At 42.3% G+C, this 19,313-nt stretch overlaps 1 protein-coding gene across 1 annotated transcript in view; it reads right to left on the bottom strand.

Annotated features, from left to right (window-relative positions):
* LOC122557614 (solute carrier family 22 member 5-like) overlaps window positions 1-19,051 on the bottom strand; it is a 43,793-nt gene extending 24,742 nt beyond the window's left edge. The window contains exons 1-2 of the mRNA XM_043705357.1: window positions 18,195-19,051; window positions 1,015-1,118 (exon numbers count right to left, since the gene is read on the bottom strand). Coding sequence (XP_043561292.1) covers window positions 1,015-1,118; window positions 18,195-18,578 — 488 coding nt within the window. The 5' untranslated portion in view covers window positions 18,579-19,051. The remainder of the gene's footprint in view (window positions 1-1,014; window positions 1,119-18,194) is intronic.
* Between the last annotated feature and the right edge of the window lie 262 nt (window positions 19,052-19,313).

Raw genomic sequence — 19,313 nt, 5'->3', positions numbered from 1 at the left:
ACCCACATCCTGGGATCAATTTTTTTTCAAATCCCACGTCATCCCAGTACTCTCCAGTATAACTGTCCACTTTACAACTGGAAACAAATTTATGGCACATCAAATTACAGGGAATACCATTTCCAACAAGCAAGAATCTATTCATTCCACCCTGACTTTCACAAGCATTAAAATATGCGCCCCATCCCTAAAATCAACACCTGAGGGATGAGAATTGACCAGTACCTTAACTGGACCAGCCCTCTAAAAACAATAGCTACAACAGCAGTCAGAGGGCAGGAAATCTGCAACAATTAAGTCACCATCTGCCCCTCCCAAAATCTGTTCACCATCTAATGCACAAATCACGATCAGCAGAATGATGGAAAACATCACTCGGCTGGGTCAAGAAGCTCGACAATATTTGGCACAAAATGCTTACCTTTCCAGAATAAATCTGAAACGAATACAGAGAATGCTGGAGGATCACAGCAGGTCTGGCAGCATTTGTGGAGAGAGAAAAACAGTTATTGTTTCAAGTCTAATACGATTCTTCTTCAGAAGCTGTCAGACCTTTCCAAAATCACATCCACCAACTCAAACACATGCCATCCACCCACTGGCACCTTCTGTCAAATGTACTGCAGCAACACGCCAAGTCTCCACCATTGGCACTTTTCGAACCTGTGACCTCTATCACCTGGAAAGGACAATATTTAACAGATGCGTGGGAACAGAACCACTTACAAATTACCCTCCAAGGGAAAATAGCATCCTGACTTGCCATTTCAACTCTGTCGCCAGGTGAAATCCAGGGACTCCTTCTCCAACAACACTGCAGAATACCTACATCGCAGCTGATGACGGTGGCTCACCACCACCTTAAAGGTAAACTGGGTATGGTGCACAAATCCTAACCTTTCCAGTGGGTCCAACATCCCAAGAACCAAGGTATGAAAAACATCTTTTTACTAGCCGCTAAAGGAAATTACCATAGCCAGTTAATTATTTAGTTACTAAAATTAAGAATTGTACCTGTCTGAAATTTGTCCAGAGATGAATGATCCACACAGCATGCCCAAGAAAAATACTGATGCTGTAAATGGTCTTTTCCATTTATTATCACAAACAAGATTCCACTGAAAAAACAAGGCAAAGTCATTAAAAACACCAAACAAAAAATAAACAAAAGAATCACAGATGCTGGAAACCAGAAACAAAAACAGAAATTGCTGTTAAATGCATTCTGAAGAAGGGTCAATGAACTGAAAGATTAACTCTGCTTTCTCTCCACAAATGCTATCAGACCTGCTGAGCTTTTTCAGCAATTTCTGTTTTTGTTTTCATTAAAAGCACAATTAACTTGCATTTCTGGTGCACTACTGGTTTGTTAAAAGCCTGGGGCTGGAAAGAATATAATGGCATTGCCATATGAACCAACTTGAATGATATCAGTTTGCTTCCATTGCAAGGGAGGCATTAATTCGTTTTCTTTTGGTATTTAAGCCCCGACAGGTCACAGGTCTGTTGTGAAAAGTACAATTGTCCCTTTGCTTGATTGTGCTTTATAGGTTTCTTTAAAAAGTGAGAGTTAGCCAGGTGCAGAATGGACCCAGTGTTCTTTTCTTGTATTACAACATTGAAAACATTTCAAAAACCAAAAATAAATTGTCCCAATCATCAGCCATGTAAAATCAGGAGGTCATGAAAAGCCCTATGGACAGCTAAATTTTATTGGAAATTAAATTACTACACTTGTGACTCTGTGATCTGATTGATAAGACATGGATATGACAGAATGCACAAAAGAAAAGGTGTTCATTTGGGGGAAGCCAGTTTTAGCCCAGTATTTGGTATGATGAAAACTGCAGTTACTGACAAATCAATTGTACGTCATGGAAACCATTCATTCATATTATAATTGTGGTGTTGAGTTAATTGCGACTTACAAATCCAATTGTAAATATTACTGTAAAATTGGGCGGGTTCAGGGTGAGTGAGGGCTCAACTTTTTGTTATGATGGCTTGTCCTGTAGGGACTCACTCCTCTTTCATTAAAAAATTAAGAGTGTTTAAGGACAGACATTTCTCCATTTGGGTCTGTTATTTCTCCGTCCGACTATAGAGTATACTATAGTGCAGGTTCCCATCCTCAGCTACCTTCTTTAAAATACAGGAACCCTCGGTATCCAATACACCGGCGTTCTGACTAGCATGCTCTTAGTGCTTTGCAAGTGATTCAGCTGTTGCAGAGAGATCAGAGAGGTGTTTTGCTTTTAGTTGCTTTGTGCAATGCCAATAGGTTGTCCGTGGTCAAAGTGAAAATGTACACAAATCACCGTCTGGTAAACTTTGGGTTATTCTGACACAAATATTGGTGCACTTTCCAGCATCTGTGGCTGAACCTGGGGAACACAGCTTGTTTCCACCAGTCAACGCCAACATCCAACATGTACTGTTGGAGACTATACTCCAACAGAAAGCAGCATTTTGAAATGCAATATTATCATGTGGGGATCTGGTTAACTCCGTTGGTTGGACTGTTAGTTTGGAATGCAGCATAAAGCAAACGGTATGGGTTCAATTCTCACTGCTCCAGCTACAGTTACTATTATAGACCACAAGACCATAGGAAACATAAATAGGAGAAGGCCCTTTAGCATCTCCCTTCAATATGATCACAGCTGATTCACCATTTCTCATGTCCACATTCCTACTTTTTTCCCCATAAGCCTGAATTCCCTGACGATCGAGAATTTATCTCAGACTTAAATATACATGAGGACTCTGCCCACACAGATCTCCATGGCAAAAACTTCCAAAGACTCACTGTTCTCTGAGAGAAGTTCCTCCTCATTTCAGGTTTAAGTTAGCACCCCTTTATTCTGAGACTATGCGCTCTGGTCCTAACTCTCCCATGAGGGAAAGCATTCTCTCAGCATTTACTCTGTCAAGTCCCTTAACAATCCCATATGCTTCAATGAGCTCACCTCTCAATGTTCTAAACTCTCTTCCTCAAGAGCAGCAAAGACTGGGTCATGGAATACTCTCAAGGCTGAGTCAGGTTTTTGATCAACAAGGTAGTCGATGGTTATGGGAAGACAGGCAGGACTGTGACGTTAAGGCCATGATCACATCAGCCACGATCTTATCTAATGGTAGATCTACTCCGAGTAGAGTCCCAACCTGTTTGCTTTTGCTCATAAGACTCTCCTCAATCTCTCCTAGGAAAGTGGACTGGGAAAATTGGCTAAGCAAGGTAGACAGAAGAGAAGCAGTGGGAAACATTTTTTTAAAAGGAAAATGCTGCATAACTCTCAAAGATGTATTCGTTTGAGAAGAAAATGATGCTGTGGCTACCCAGGGACATTAAGAATGATGTCAATTTGACAAGAAAAGTCAGAAAATGTTGAAAAGTTTAGTGGTAGGCCAGAAGATTGGGGAACATTTAGCAACCAGAAAAAGGGGGCCCTTTTTTTTGAAGCAAGCTGCAATTAGTGCCATTTAGCTAGAAACAAGGCACAACAGTGCCAGATTGCTGTCAAGTGACAGGAAGGTAGCTGCCTGTCACAAAGATGGCAGTGCCCATTCACACTATAGAAACAAACTGTACAGGGAACATAAGAATGGTGTCACAGCTGACTATCCGTACATGCACAGTTCTGGCTGCCATCTTCAGTGTTGGCAGCACATTGTCCGAGAAAAAAAGTGGCAGAAAACAAGCGTACAAGGCAAAACTAATAAGAAATATATTGTATATTTCTACAAGTAAATCTTTTCTGAACCCTTTCAAGGTTAACAACATCTTTCCTATAGCAAGAAGACCAGAATTGAATGCAATATTCCGAAAGTGGCCTAACCGATGTACTGTACATCTACAACATGACCTCCCAAATCCTCTACTCAATGGACTGACCGATAAAGGCAATCAAACCAAATGCCTTCATCACTACCTTGTTGACCTGTGATTCCACTTTCAAGGAACTTTGAACCTGCACTCCAAGGTGTCTTTGTTTGATAACATTGCTGAGGACCTTACCATTAAGTGTATAAGTTCTGCCCTGATTTGGCCCATCAAAACATAGCATCTCACAGTTACCTAGAACAAACTCCATCTGCCACTCCTCGGCCCACTGGCCATTTTATCAAGGTCCCATTGTACTCTGAGGTAGCCTTCTCTGCTGTCCATTACACCACCAATTTTGGTGTCATCCTCAAAATTTACTAACCATACCTAGTATATTCACAACGAGAGGTTGAGATTGAGGAATTAAATAATGGCAGGTGATGCTGAAGGTTACAGTCTGATCAGCCACACCATTTAAAATGGCAGAGTAGAATTAAGAAGCCAAACAGCCTATTTCCATACATGGGAAGGCACCAGGAAGAGTAATGGACTACTAAACTTGAAATCTTTTGGAACTAATGGTCTGCATCCTATGGTCTTAAAAGAAGTAGCTGCAGAGATAGCAGATGTGCCCTTTTTTAAATCTCCCAGATTAATGCACTAGATTCTGGATTGACAAACTGGAATGTAAGACTTTTATTCAAAAAAGAAAGGAGACAGCAAGCAGCAAACTAGACACCAAATAACTTGGCATCGGTCATCAGGAAAAGTACTAGTAGCCATTAATGGAGGAGGAATAAGACATTTAGTACACAATTATATATTCAGACAGATTCAACAGTGTTGTAAAAGGAAAATTGTGTTTCAAGCAAGGATTAGGAACAGGGCAGGCAATTCACCCCCTTGATTCTGTTCCACCATTAGAGAAGATCGTGGTTGATGTGATCGTGGCCTTAACGTCTCAGTCCTGCCTGTCTTCCCACAACCATTGACTACCTTGTTGATCAAAAACCTGACTCAGCCTTGAGAGTATTCCATGACCCAGTCTTTGCTGCTCTTGAAGAAGAGAATTCCATAGACTAAACAACCCTCAAAAAATTGTCCTCTTCTGTCTTAAATGGGATACTCTCCTTTTTTATGGAGCATAGCCTCTTGGCTCTGCACTTATCCTGCAAGAAGCAGCGTCCTCTCAGCATTTACCCTGTCAAATCTGCTCAGGATCTTGTGTTTTAGTAAGATCATCCCTCATATTTCTCAATTCCAATGGGTGTAGGCTTGGCCTGCTCAACCCTTCCTCTTAAGCCAACCCTTTCAACCCAGGATCTCTCAATACTTCTCTGAACTGCTAATGTGATTACATCTGTTAAGAACAAAACTAACACTGTACTCTGGATGTGGGCTCACTAAGGCTATGTACAGCTACAGCACCATTTTTCTACTTGTATATTCCAGTTTCCTTGCGATAAATGACAATGTGTTGATCACTTGTTCTATTTACATACAAATCTGGTTATTCATGGCGTAAGAGACCCCTAGATCCTCTTGCGCTATTGATTTCTGCAATCTTTCCCTAACTAAATAGCATTCTGTTCTTTTTTATTAAATTCTCCTTCCTAAAGCAGACACATTCACATTTCATAAATGTTCGCCTGCTTAATCCGATCTAAATCACTGTGCAACGTAGTTACAGCTCACTTTCCCACAAAGATCTTTCCTATCTACCTTTGTGCCATCAGGAAATGTTTCTACCACTCAAAATACTGATAGACAAATGCACGAGAGATCTTGGAGGATAGATTAGATTAGATTACTTAGTGTGGAAACAGGCCCTTCGGCCCAACAAGTCCACACTGACCCTCCGAAGAGCAACACACCCAGACCCATTCCCCTACATTTACCTCTTCACCTAACACTACAGGCAATTTAGCATAGCCAGTTCACCTAACCTGCACATCTTTGGACTGTGGGAGGAAACTGGAGCACCCAGAGGAAACCCACACAGACAGGGAAAGAATGTGCAAACTCCACACAGACAGTTGCCCGAGGTGGGAATTGAACCCGGGTCTCTGGCGCTGTGGGCAGCAGTGCTAACCACTGTGCCACCCCTAAAAATTTAAATGGTGCTGCTATTATGCGATTTTTTTTATAACACGGGGTTGTACAACAGAACTACTGTGTTATAGCAGAATTGAATTGTATTACAGAACATTGAGACAGTGATGGACACAACAATATTCACATTATGTCAACATTGATCGACCCAGGGTGGATAAAGGGAACCAGATGTAGCGTATCCAGATTTCCAACTGGCAGTCGATAAAGTGCCACATAAAAAGACTACCACTTTCGAGAAGAGCTTATGGGAGTTGCTGAGGTGGTGTTGATATGTAATGTGGAAGAGGGTGGGCAAACGGATAGGAAGGAAAGTTGGGAGCAATGAGTCTTTTACAGTTCGACAGTCCGAAATTAGTAGAGCTTCAGGAATCAGTAACCTAATGATGCTCAGAGTTATGAGCACTCCCTGAGCATGGTTCCCAGTTGGTTATGATTCCTGATGGCATACCCTAAATTATTAACCTACCCTGGTCAGGAGGGATGAACTGGCTCCACTTCTTAATTCCCCCACCCACTGGGTTGGTCATGACATGGTTAATTTGTAACGATCCCTCCACATGTGGATAACTTTCTCCCAGACCAAATTAAATCTGTCATAAAAGGGAATCTTTTAAGGGAACCAGGCTTTCTAGAGTTATCATAAAGTGAGAGTTTAGTAGCTGCTAAAATTGAATGGTAACAACATAACACAACACACAAACACAAATTATTAACAAGGAGAGTCCAAAAAAATGCACAAACAGTTCAGAGTCTGATCATTAAGAAACAGCAAAAATCAGCAAGTTGTGGCCATTAAATGGGATGGTACTGGTAGCATTGACATTGGGAGTGGAATAGTAGGTTAAAATCCTTGCTTTTTTTTGAGGGTTGACTGAAATTCTTTTGTCTTGATTGAGTGCTCTGACGTTCTGTCAAAAACAGAGCACAAGTGTCCCTATCCCCCTTCCTACCCACAGTGCGGGAGCATTTGATGGCTATTCTCAAACTGTGACCTTCACTGCATAACTAGTACACTAGACCGCTGACAGACAAGGGGAGCAGCGAAAGGTGGCCAAGCAGAGGCTGATAGCTAAGTTCCATACCCATAGGGAGGGCCTCAACCGGGACCTTGGGTTCCTATCACACTACAGGTGACCACCATTGCAATATACTCACACACACACTCCTATGCACACACAAACACATAAGCACACCTATACACAGACACACACACAGACACTCACACACACTGCTACAGACACGCTCAATCCCACATTCACACATATACCCTCTCAGAGACTTGGATCACTTTACACACACACACACACATATATACACTCTCTCTCACAGAGTGAGAGATTAGATTAGATTAGATTTCAGATTAGAATCAATCTAAACATTATGGCACAGACAACAGAACACAGAGGGCTAACACCTTCTACATCTTAACATCTGATCTGGCTAACACCAATTGTTACAGTTAACCTGAGAATGTAACTTTTAAAAAAAGTTTTATGATTTACAAATGAAAGAAGTGAAACTATCATGGTCGTTCTAAGAGATGAGAGACTCAACAAACAATCAAGGTATTTTTCAATGTATAATAAGGGCTTATGCCCGAAACGCCGATTCTCCTGTTCCTTGGATGCTGCCTGACCTGCTGTGCTTTGCCAGCAACACGTTTTCAGCTCTACTCCACAACTACCTGATGAAGGAGCAGCGCTCCGAAAGCTAGTGCTCCAATTAAACCTGTTGGACTATAACCTGGTATTGTGTGATTTTTAACTTTGTGCTAAATGGGACAGACTTGAACAGATCTAGCGACTCAAGACACGGCCTTTACAGGTCAATAAGCAGCAGCACTGGCACATTCCAACATAATCTACAACATCATGGCCTGGCAGATCCCCCACTCTACCATTACCAGGTTATCAAACCTGATTCAATGAAGCGTGTACAAGGACATTCCAGCAGCACCTGCTCCATTGCCACCAATGCAGGAAAAATGAAAATTTACCTGAATATTTGAAGGACTCAGATTGCATTTGATTCATGGTTAAAAAAATGTAATCCTTTCATCATAATTAGAAATTAGTTAAATTTTCAACTAATCTGCTGAATGCTGATCATTCACCATAGTCTGAAATGGATAAATTATCTTTTCTCTGATTCTTTTCTTTTACCATTGACTTGGTTGTAATTAAGTGGCTATTTCAAGACAAACACATTTAGTCCTCATCCAGCCAGGGCAAAATGAAAGCTCTAGTCAGATTAAATAACTAATCTCTGGAATTTATTTCTAGTCTTCGTGTGACAACTCATGAAAATAAATAAAACCCATTCAATGGATCTGCTGTATCCCAAGCAACTGTAATAGCTTTGTCCAATTTATCTGTTAATGCCTGTTCTTTGACCTTCCGACAAGGAGAATTATTGACTTATTTATACACAAACCAACTTCAGTTTATCCAGTCAATGAACACAGAGTCTACCATGTCCCTTTTCATTCCACCTCCTAATCACATTTTGCAATGAACTTAACCAAGTTTCTCTTGAAAGAAAGAGCCTTAAATTAATTCCCAGCTTTAGTTTGCTTCTCCTTATGTAGTACATCAAAGACTGCAGATTAATCAGAGTTATACGGTTTTAAAACCTTTGAATTCAGAGGAGATTTGGGCTTTGTTGCCCAAACCAACATTTGTTGCCCATCCCTGATTGGATTTGAGTAGGTGATGTGGTCTGTCTTCTTGACTAGCTGCAGTCCATGTGCTGTTTGATCCAGCAACATTGAAGACACAGCAAATATATTGGTGTGTGGTGTGTTGCTTGGAGGAGAACTTGCAGATATCTGTCAATACCTATCAAAATTAAACCTCTGGCACTTTCTCAAACCCGTTGACACTGGGATCAACTTAACACAACATCAATGATTGAAATATGTCTCCTTAGGTCACTGGGCAGTGAAAAGTTCAACCAACATTTTCCGACTGGCACTTAGTTCATTTAGCACGTACAAAATAATCATTTATTGCTAACCCAGTAACTTGCACATGTTTATTTTGCATCAAACCCAGATGCCTTCCTGCTTCACTTACATCATCCAATTGTAACATTCATTTTCAGAGCAAATATTACACTTACCAACATTTCAACTACATGTGACACTTAACTCCTAATTTTACTTATTGTACTTACAACACAAAATAATTTAGGAGCATATCAGAATGTAACTAACACTTGAGCTGATAAAAATTAGAGATTAACCTTTCCCTTAGCATCATGCAAACAACTTAAAACATGGGCAAGCAACTGTAAGAATCCTAACCAGAGATTACATACTAACCCTGGAATTCCCAGTGACAGATTTTGCAAGACCTGGGACATCCTCTGAGCTGTTTGGCAAGAATTTCATTCATTACTCATTTTAACAGTCCAAGCCAAAATCATTGTCCAGGTCTTTTTCCTTTCAGGCACAGATTTCAATAACTGCTCAGGACCATTCACACCACCTCTCTGTGCTAACAGCAGCATAAAAAAGAAATACCTGCATTTCAGGTCTTATTTGAGAAGAGGAGGTCAGTGTTAAAACATAGCCTTCTTAAATACGTGCCCCCAGGAGAGGCATAGTCTGTCCTTCTTGAGATACACAAAAGAAAAGTGAAAGATGATAATCAGTAAACATAAGCCGAAATGCCAATCATGTGCAATTAAAATGGACACAGCAAAGTATTGAGAAAACAAAAGTACCAGAAGACTGCTTTCTCCTGATGCTGGTCTACTAGAGTTCTTTGCAAATGGATCTTCCTGATCAATGATGTCTTTAACAGGCGTTGAGAGTAGAGTGGTGCTGGAAAACCACAACAGGTCAGGCAGCATCCGAGGAGTAGGAAAATCAACATTTCGGGCAAAAGCCCTTTATCGGGAAGAGAAGGTAGCAAAGTGTACAATAGGTGGAGGGGATAGGTGGGAAAGGAGATTGGCAGGTAGGACAGGTCATGACGATGGTGCTGAGCTGGAAGGTTGGAACTGGGGTAAAGTGGGGTGGGAGGGAAAATGATGAAACTGGTGAAATCCACATTGATGCCGTGGGGTTGAAGTGTTGCAAGGGGGAAGATGAGGCGTTCTTCCACCAGGCATCAGGTGGTGAGGGTGTGGCAATGGAGGAGGCCCAGGACCTGCATGTCCTCGGCAGAGTGGGAGGGGGAGTTGAAATGTTGGGCCATAGGGCAGTGTGGTTGATTGGTGCAGGTGTCTCAGAGATATTCCCTAAAGCGCTCTGTGAGAAGGCGTCCAGTCTCCCCAATGTAGATGAGACCGCATCAGAAGCAATGGATACAATAAATGACATTGGTGGATGTGCAAGTAAAACTTTGATGGATGTGGAAGGCTCCTTTGGGGCCTTGAATGGAGGTTTTGCAATTTCTGTGGTGGAAGGGGAAGGTGCCAGGAGAGGAGGGTGGGTTGTTGGGGGGCGTGGACCCGACCAGGTAGTCCCAGAAGGAGCGGTCTTTACGGAAAGCGGAAAGGGGTGGGGAGGGAAATATATCCCTGATGATGGGGTCCGTTTGGAGGTGGTAAAAATGTCGGTGGATGATGTGGTTTATACAAAGGTTGGTAGGGTGGAAGGTGAGGACCAGGGGGTTCTGTCCTTGTTATGGTTGGAGGGGTGGGGTTTGAGGGCGGAGGTGCGGGATGTGGATGAGATGTGGAGGGCATCTTCAACCACGTGGGAAGGGAAATTGCGGTCTTTAAAGAAAGAGGCCATCTGGTGTGTTCTGTGGTGGAACTGGTCCTCCTGGGAGCAGATATGGCTGAGGCGGAGGAATTGGGAATACGGGATAGCATTTTTGCAGCAGGTAGGGTGCAAAGAGGTGTAATCCAGGTAGCTGTGGAAGTCGATGAGTTTGTAAAAAATGTCAGTGTCAAGTCGGTCGCCATTGATGGAGCTGGCGTTGGTCAGCCTACCCAGTGTAGAATTGTACAGCACAGGAACGGGTCCATTGGCCCACAATGTTATGCCAAACACACCACCAAATGAAACTAATCCCTTCTGCATGCTCTTAGTCCATATCCTTCCATTCTTCGCATATTCATGTCCCTTAAACGCCCTTATCGTATCTGCCTTCACCACCATCCCTAGCAGCATGTTCCACATTCCTACTACCCTCCACGTAAAAAAACACTTGCCCTCACCTCTCCTTTGAACTTGGCCCTCTCACCTTAAATGCATGCCCTCCAGTACAGACATTTTAACTCTGGGAAAAGGTTCTGACCATCAACCCCATCCATGCATCTCATAATTTTATAGACTTCTATCAAGTCTCCCCTCAGCCTCCGCCACTCCTCAGAAAATAACTTGAGATTTTCACACCTCTGCTTATAGCTCAAATCTTCTGATCCAGGCAGCAACCTAGTAAGCCTCTTCTGCACCCTTTCCAAAGCTTCCACATCCTTCCTTAATGTAGCAACCAGAACTAAACGCAATACTCTAAGTGTGGCCTAACCAAAGTCTGTTAAAGTTGCACACTGTCAACTGCATAGGGACCTCTTTGAAAAGTAACAAATGACAGCCACAGGAGCCAATGGAGAATCACTGAAGATTGTGAACTTGCGAAATGGTTTTAGTGGCAAGTATTTTTGAACAGCAATTCTAACTTGAATTTTTAGTAAAAGTGTATTTTAACTCTGTGGTGGTGGCTGGCATGTTGCTTTGTTGTGTGACTGGAATCCATTTCTTCCATCAATGAGCATCAATCCATCACTCCCCTCTTCCTTGTCACAGTTTTACTGTCTGCTCCAGAGTGCTTCAGAGGCAGGAACAGATGTTTCGCCATCATATTCGATTTCTGAATTTGCACTGACTACCAAATTTTGCACTACTGTATCTTGATTCCTCCTGACCTTGGGTCCATAATAAGCACCTTTGAGAACCCACCAGTTAAAAGCCTCCAGTAAAGCCAGTAGTGATGGAGAAACAGAAAAATTCTGCTGGGAATGCATTACCCTGTCCCACCCACAAAGAACTGCCCTTAGTCTTACTTCGTTGTGATCTTAAACAGTGTCTGCAGTCTGTGTGGCGAATCCAAAAAGGCAAAAGAAATCCCTTGTCATTTTTACATCGCTGATGTTTAACAATCATGACAATTTCAGCAGCAAAATGGAGAGGATTCAACAAGGTGGTGCACAGGCTCTCTCCTGATGTGCCTTGGGCTACTTTATGATATTAAAAAGCCATTGCTTAAACATGAGACTTTCTTTTCATTGGATGTGGGCCAGCATTTATCACCTATCCTTAATTGCCAAGACAGCAATTAGGAGTCAACCATATTGCTATGGCTTGGAGTCACATATAGGCCAAGTCAGGTAAGGTTGGCAGATTTCCTCCCCTAAAGGAACCAGATGGGTTTTTGCAACAATGGTAATGTGATTCGGCCAGCATTTTTTAATTGAATTCAAATGTCACCATCTTTCACGCATGTCCCTGGAACATTAGTCTAGGGTCCTCATTACTCATCCAGTGACATTACCACCATGCCACGGCCTCCCCTTATTGTTGTCACTGCAGGCAGCAGGGAGCCTACTTACAGACAATGTTAAGGGAACATCCCAGCCAGCGACAGCTGTGCTCCAACTCTGCTCTTTTCAGCAACCCCCACTTTTTATCAATTGCTCCAGCATTCCATTCCCTAATCCAGAAACTCTGGAGAAGTTTCGAAAGGAAATTCATGTCCCCTCTCCCCAAAGCCTTCTGGAAGATTTGTCTCTCTGACCAGGCTGGAGGTCAGGTGCCACACTTTAATCTTTTGTTCAGTGAAATCACATCTTGTAACTCACACCGAGTGTTTCAATATGTTTAATTAGGTTTAGGACACTAAACAAATCAAAATTACTTTGCTGTTGCTGGAAAATATGGGTTTGGAATTCAGTTGTATTGCTACAGATGGGAAACTTTTTTTTTGACACTATGGATTGTATCAGTGCCTCAATATAGTATAGTCATTCAGTAACAGTGAAGCCGCAGGGAACTTGTTTCCAACTCATGATCGCCAAGACCCCTAGATTGCCCCTTTGAGGCTTGCTGCACCTTATACCATTTGGGCAATTAGCAGGCTTTCCTTGGAAATTACAGACCTCTCCCAATGGCAGGAGTCCCCTATGATATCAAAGGCAGTGCTGTTGCCAGTTCTATACCCACCTGAAGTTTCTGGCTGGTCCAGTGATGGTTTGAAGGGGTTGTGGGTGCAAGGGGTATTAAAAAAAACACCTGGCCAATCATCCTTTTCCAATGGCAGATACCATGATCAGGGACTGAATAACTTTCAACAAAGAACCCAGACCCAAGAGCCCAGATGGTATTGAAGGATTCAACAGGCATCTATTACAGCTATTACAAAACATTATACACGCAGTTATACATACAACTGCTTCGTCACGAACCCCACTATCCCTGCCATCTTTCTCCAGAGCTGCTAAACGACAGATTATTTTCCTCGAAAAGCTCATTTGATCGCATTCCCACTTCTGAGTGAGTGTCAGGGACTAGAGTTCTGACTTCTCAAATGAATGGATGTTTTTCTCCAATTTGCTTCATCACTGAGTCGTGCTCTTTGAGAGGGAGGGGAGAGTTTAAGGCACCTCTGCACCACATTCAAAGATAACTAGCAATCAAAAATGCTGCCTTTGGGAGCAATGCCCTCATCCCAAAAATTAGTTTTAAAACAGGCTTTTGTTTTAAAAACAGCATACCTGAACTTGAATTAAACCCTCAAAGTGTAGATGTTTCAACCCATTTTCTCACAGTTTAAAATTTAAAACAGTGGAAAAGAAACTTGTCACAAATGAGAGAGAGTATGCCTGCCCCAAGCTGTAATAATGTACTCTAAATCTGTTGTTTCAGATCTATTACTTCTGACCTTCCCTTCATCAGGAGATCAGAAGTGGGGATGTTCACTGAATATTGCATAATGTTCAGCACCACTCACAACCCCTCAGATACTGAAAGAGTCCATGTTCAAATTCAACAAGAACCTGAACAATGTGAAGAATGTGAATAAATTAGGGCAAGCGAGCTAGTGTTATGGACCAGACCGAACCCCCTCACTACATATTAAGGAGATAGCCTCGACCCTAACTTTTTCTTATTTTAAAGGCAAGTGCCAAGCGTTGCATTCAGGTACAATTTGATTGATCAAAGGACCAGCTTTGAAGCAAAACACACTTTATTCATATACTATAGTTAAAATACAACAAAAGAAAAAAGAAATTCAAATAACACTACTGGAAGACTTTACAGAATAATAGATTATTAACCACTACAAACTAATAGTTCCAGTATAGTAACATCCTATAAACAAACCCTTGGCAAAAGGCAAATTCAGAAAAATAGATTGTCTCACATGCAATTCTCCAGTTAAGGAGGAAAACATCAAGAGCAAACTCAGAGACAGAGAGAGATGTTCTGCGGTTTCTAACCCCAGCTCCAAGACACCAGCAGCTGCTACTGAAAAACTAAAACTAAAACTAAATATTCTGGTTATGTGGGAACTTGACCATTCAGGCTGTTTTTATTATTCCAACCTTTTAGAAGAAGGCCAAGGCCTCACAAATTGGTTTCTTTATGGGCTTTCAATAGACAGCTCTGCACCTCAGTCTTAAAATCTCTCTTCAAAAAAAATCCAAGACAAAATAATTTCTTAAATCCATAGTATTGTCACACTGGCAACATAAAAGAAGAGTGGAAGAGTTTTTTTTTAAGATAGATAAAAGATAAGAGATAGGCAAGAATGGAAATTGGATGACTGGAAAATGAGGCTGGCGAAATAATAATGGGGAACATAGCAATGGCAGAGGAACCGAACTGGGACTTTGTTTCAGCAGCATGCCAGAACTTCGAGAGAGTCAGGACAGAGGTGAATGTAGTAGCCATCAGTAAGGAAGGGTTTCAGATGCTGAAAGCAGATAAATCATTCCTGATGAAGGGCTTACGCCCGAAACTTCAATCCTCCTGCTCCTCGGATGCTGTCTGACCCTGCTGTGTTTTTCCAGCACCATCCTAATCCTGACTCTGATCTCCAGCATCTGCAGTCACTTTCACCAAGGATAGGAGAGTAGGCAAAGACATGGCAGATGGAATATAATGTGTGAAAGGCTTAGGCTATGCACTTTGATATGAAGAACAGACGTGTAGACTATTATCTAATTGACAAAAGGACTCAAACCAGATGCACAAAGGGACTTAGCAGTCTGCATTCAGGATTCTCTTAAGGTTAACATACAGATGCAATTGGCAGTCAGGAAGACAAATTCAATGTTAGTATTCATAGAATCAAAGAATCCCTACAGGTGGAAACAGGCCATTTGGCCCAACAAGTCCACACTGACCCTCTGAAGAGTAACTTACCCAGATCCATTCCTCTACCCTATTACTCTACATTTCCCCTGACTAATGCACCTAATCTATATATCCCTGAACACTATGCGTAATTAACCACAGCCAATTCACCTAACCTGCACATCTTTGGAATGTGAGAGGAAACACACGCAGGCATGAAGAGAAGACTCCACACAGACAGTCACCTGAGACTGGAATCGAACCTGGGTCCCTGGCACTGTGAAGCAGCATTGCTAACCACTGAGCCACCGTGCCACCCTGTATTTAAGAGGGCTAGAATACAACAGCAGGTATATACTGCTAAATGCTCCATAACACACTGGTCAGACCCCATTTTGAACATTGTGAACTATTTTGGGCTCCATATCGATGGAAGGACTTGCTGGCATTGGAGGGGATCCAGAGTAGGTTTACATGAATGGGCCCAGGGATGAAGGGCTTGTCATTTGAGAAGCAGTTGACGACTCTGGATCTGTACTCAATGTAGTTTAGAAGGATGACGTGGGGGTGAGAAGTGGGGAGAATCTCACTGAAACTTACAAAATTCTGAAAGGCCAGGTTAGAGTGGACGTAGAGAAGATGTTTCAATATGGAGGAGAGACTAGGACCCAACGGCACAGCCTTAGAGTGAACGGAGATGAGAAATGTCTTCAGTCAGAGGGTGGTTAATCGTGGAACTCATGGCCTCCATTTCTTTCTGTGGCAAAATCATTGACTGTGTTTAAGATAGAGATTGATAGGTTCTTGATTACTAAGGGGATCAAGAGTTACAGGGAGAAACATATACGCTATGATCGAATCGCGCAGCCGACTCAATGGGCCAAATGGCCTGATTCTGCTCTTAAATCTTATGTCTTGTGTTGGCAAGTAATATTCATGCCAGACAAAGACCATTTCTAACTACGCAGAATTCAACCATTGCCCCTTGACATTACCATCACTGAAATTCCCTGTACCAACATCCTAGGGATTAGCATTGACCAGCAACTGAACTCCACCAGCTATAAAAAATATTGTGGCAATAGGCGAAGGACTAAAGGTAAGAATTTTATGCAAGTATCTCACTTCCTGTCTGCCGTCATTAGGAGTCTGAAGGGGGTCAGTTAGTTGGACAGCTGGTTTGCAAGACAGAATGATGCCAACAGCATGGGTTCAATCCCTACACTGACTGTGGAAACCACAAAGGTCCCTCCTTCTCAAACCTGAGGGCTTTTGCGGTACAGTGTCTGCATCTCTAGGCAAGGAGGTCCAGGTTCAAGTCCCATCTGCTTCAAAGGTGTGTATTGATATTTCTGAACAGGTTGATTAGAATTTTATTTTGACAAAGGTCGTGTGAAGAAATACTCTTGACTGAATGAATGTAGCTGCAACAACACAGGAAGCTTGACACCAACCAAAAGAAAGCAGCCTGCTTGACTAAAAGTTCTTTCATCACTGATGCATGACAACAGCAGTGGGCACCATCTACAAGGTACACTGCTGTAACTCACCCAGGCTCTTTCAACAGCAACTTCCAAACCTGTTACTTCTAACACTTTGAAGGTGCAGAGCAGTAAAACACAGGGAACAATACCACCTGCACATTTCTCTTTAAGCCACTCACCTCCCTGACTTAGCACTACATCACCATTCCTTCACTGGCACTGGGTTAAAATCCTGAAACTTTGTAACAGCACTCTGTGTCCTGACACCCCAATGACTGCAGCAATGCAAAAGGCAGCTTATCACCACCTTATCAAGGATAATTCGGAATGGGAAATAAATGCTGAGTTAGCCAAGACATCTGGATCTGAAGAAAGAATATTTTAAGTGATTGTCACAATGGCTTCTCAGAAAAACAGAGGAAGACTGTAATAATGGTGACATCTGCCATGTGGATTACTGTTAGCTGGATTATTTAAAACAGTCAGTGTAAATCATTTTTAACGATTCTCACCTAAATTGTTTGAGGTTTAAATTATTTGCTATAAACTACAAATTAAACGTTTCATGCCATGATTATTGGTGGACAAGTGTGCAAAACTGGTTGAGTCAAGCACATTATTTGCGCCAGCAAGTACACATTATTAGCCATCCTCTGCTCTTAAAATCTTTCACTTACTTTAATTGATTATAATTACATCTTAAAAACTTCAGAATGGACTGGGAACAAGCAAATAGAGATCAGAAACAGACTTTCTCTCTATCCCAAAACCATCCTAACCTTCAAATATAGTTGTATCACATCATGCGTTCCCTAGAAATTCCCTCACTAATGGCATTGTGGGTCAACTCACAGAAGGTGGACTGCAGCGGTTCAAAAAGGCAGATCACCACCACTTTCTCAAGGGACAGGCAATAAACACAGGCCAGTCAGTGATGCACACATCCCACAAATGAATAAAAACAATGCAGCTCGATCCTTACATTTTCATCCCTGCCCCCACCCAAAGAATAATATACAAATCACTGTAAATGCTCACAAGACTCTCCTGATAATGTTGTGGCATCTTTGGTTTCTTGTCCAGTATCCAAAATCTATGCTGCTGGATCCTAGGAAGCCTTACCTGCAGCTCCAGGGAACTAAATCTCTCAAAATATAGCTTGAAACCTAGAGACCCTAGATTTGTGAATCAAGACCCCAGTTTGAGAAGGAGGGACTTTCACGGTTTTCCATAGTCAGCGTGGGAATTGAATCCATGCTGTATCTGCAGTCATTGTTTTTACCTACCTTGCAAACCAGCCGTCCAACTAACTGCATTTTCAAATCCAACAGGAGCTGAAAAAGTCCATTCCCTGGTAACCCCAATCTGCACAACACCACGGCTCGTTTCTTTTTAAAAAGACTCTCATTTAACATGAAGATCACTTAATAGTCTTAAAAAGACATTTAAAATCTCTTACCTCACTGACAATTGTAGAGATGTATCTATCTGTGCTGTACACCCAGCCGTCAACACATGGCTCTATTTCACGGGCTGTCTCACTGGAGCGGTCTCCTTCAAGAGATTTGAACTTGCTACACCTACTGTACACTTGCTCACCGTCCCTTTCTTCAATAGGGATCCGTAGACTCAGGTTCAGTGACGAGTTATTTCCTTCGATGGTGGTATTTGGAGAGTCGGGCAGGCGGCAATGGTGCTGCGGGGTGTCTCCCACAAACACCATAGAGAGACCAGTGTAGCCGTTCGGGATGTTGATGACACTCAGCAAAAAGAATATCGTTTTCTGGAAGGGACCCCATGCTCCCAGGAAGGCAGTTAACTCATCATAATCTTGCACGTTCATCCTCACAAAAAGAGGACTCTCCTGGACGACCGCAACTCACAAGTCATGCAAGTACAAGCTCTTCGAGTCTACAGAAGCAAAAGACAACGTTAATAAATAAAGTTTCTCATCAAAATCTGTCAACCACAGCAACTTCTCCAATGCAAATACAAAAGCCTTGCACAAGTAGTCGCCTGGTTGTTTGGATGCGCATGCGCGCAGGGGATGAAATTGTAACATGGAATTTTGATACTTTTGCTGACCACGTGCTTCAAGTTGCTTTAAAGACAACTTTCCCCTCTTTCTCAAAACGCCGTTCAGCTTGTGTTGCATAACTTTTGATGAGTCCGAATACCAGTTATTCACTGGCGCAATCGCAGCCACAATGCTTTGTGGAAGAGAGAATTTTTACTACACCAGAGTCAAGCAAAACGAACACTTTTTTATTCATTTTTGGGATGTGGGCATCGCTTCTTGGCCAGTATTTATTGTCCGTCCCTAGTTGCCCCTGAAATCGTGGTAATGGACTGCCTTCTTCAACTGCTGCAGTCCACCTGCTGTGGGTTGGCATACAATGCCATTAAGGAGAGAAATCATAGGCAATGTTTCCAAAGCAAGATGGTGAGTGGCTTGGAGAGGAACTATTGGAGGCGATGGTATTCCCATTTATCTGCTGCCCATGTCCTTCTCAATGGAAGTGCTCGTGGGTTTGAAAGGTGTTTTCAGAGAATCTTTGGTGAATTTCTGCAATGCATC

Source organism: Chiloscyllium plagiosum, chromosome 2, assembly GCF_004010195.1.
Source record: "Chiloscyllium plagiosum isolate BGI_BamShark_2017 chromosome 2, ASM401019v2, whole genome shotgun sequence".
Classification (NCBI taxonomy): Eukaryota; Metazoa; Chordata; class Chondrichthyes; order Orectolobiformes; family Hemiscylliidae; genus Chiloscyllium; species Chiloscyllium plagiosum.
The sequence above is the reverse complement of the archived record's forward strand: the minus strand, read 5'-3'. Positions and strand labels throughout refer to the sequence as shown.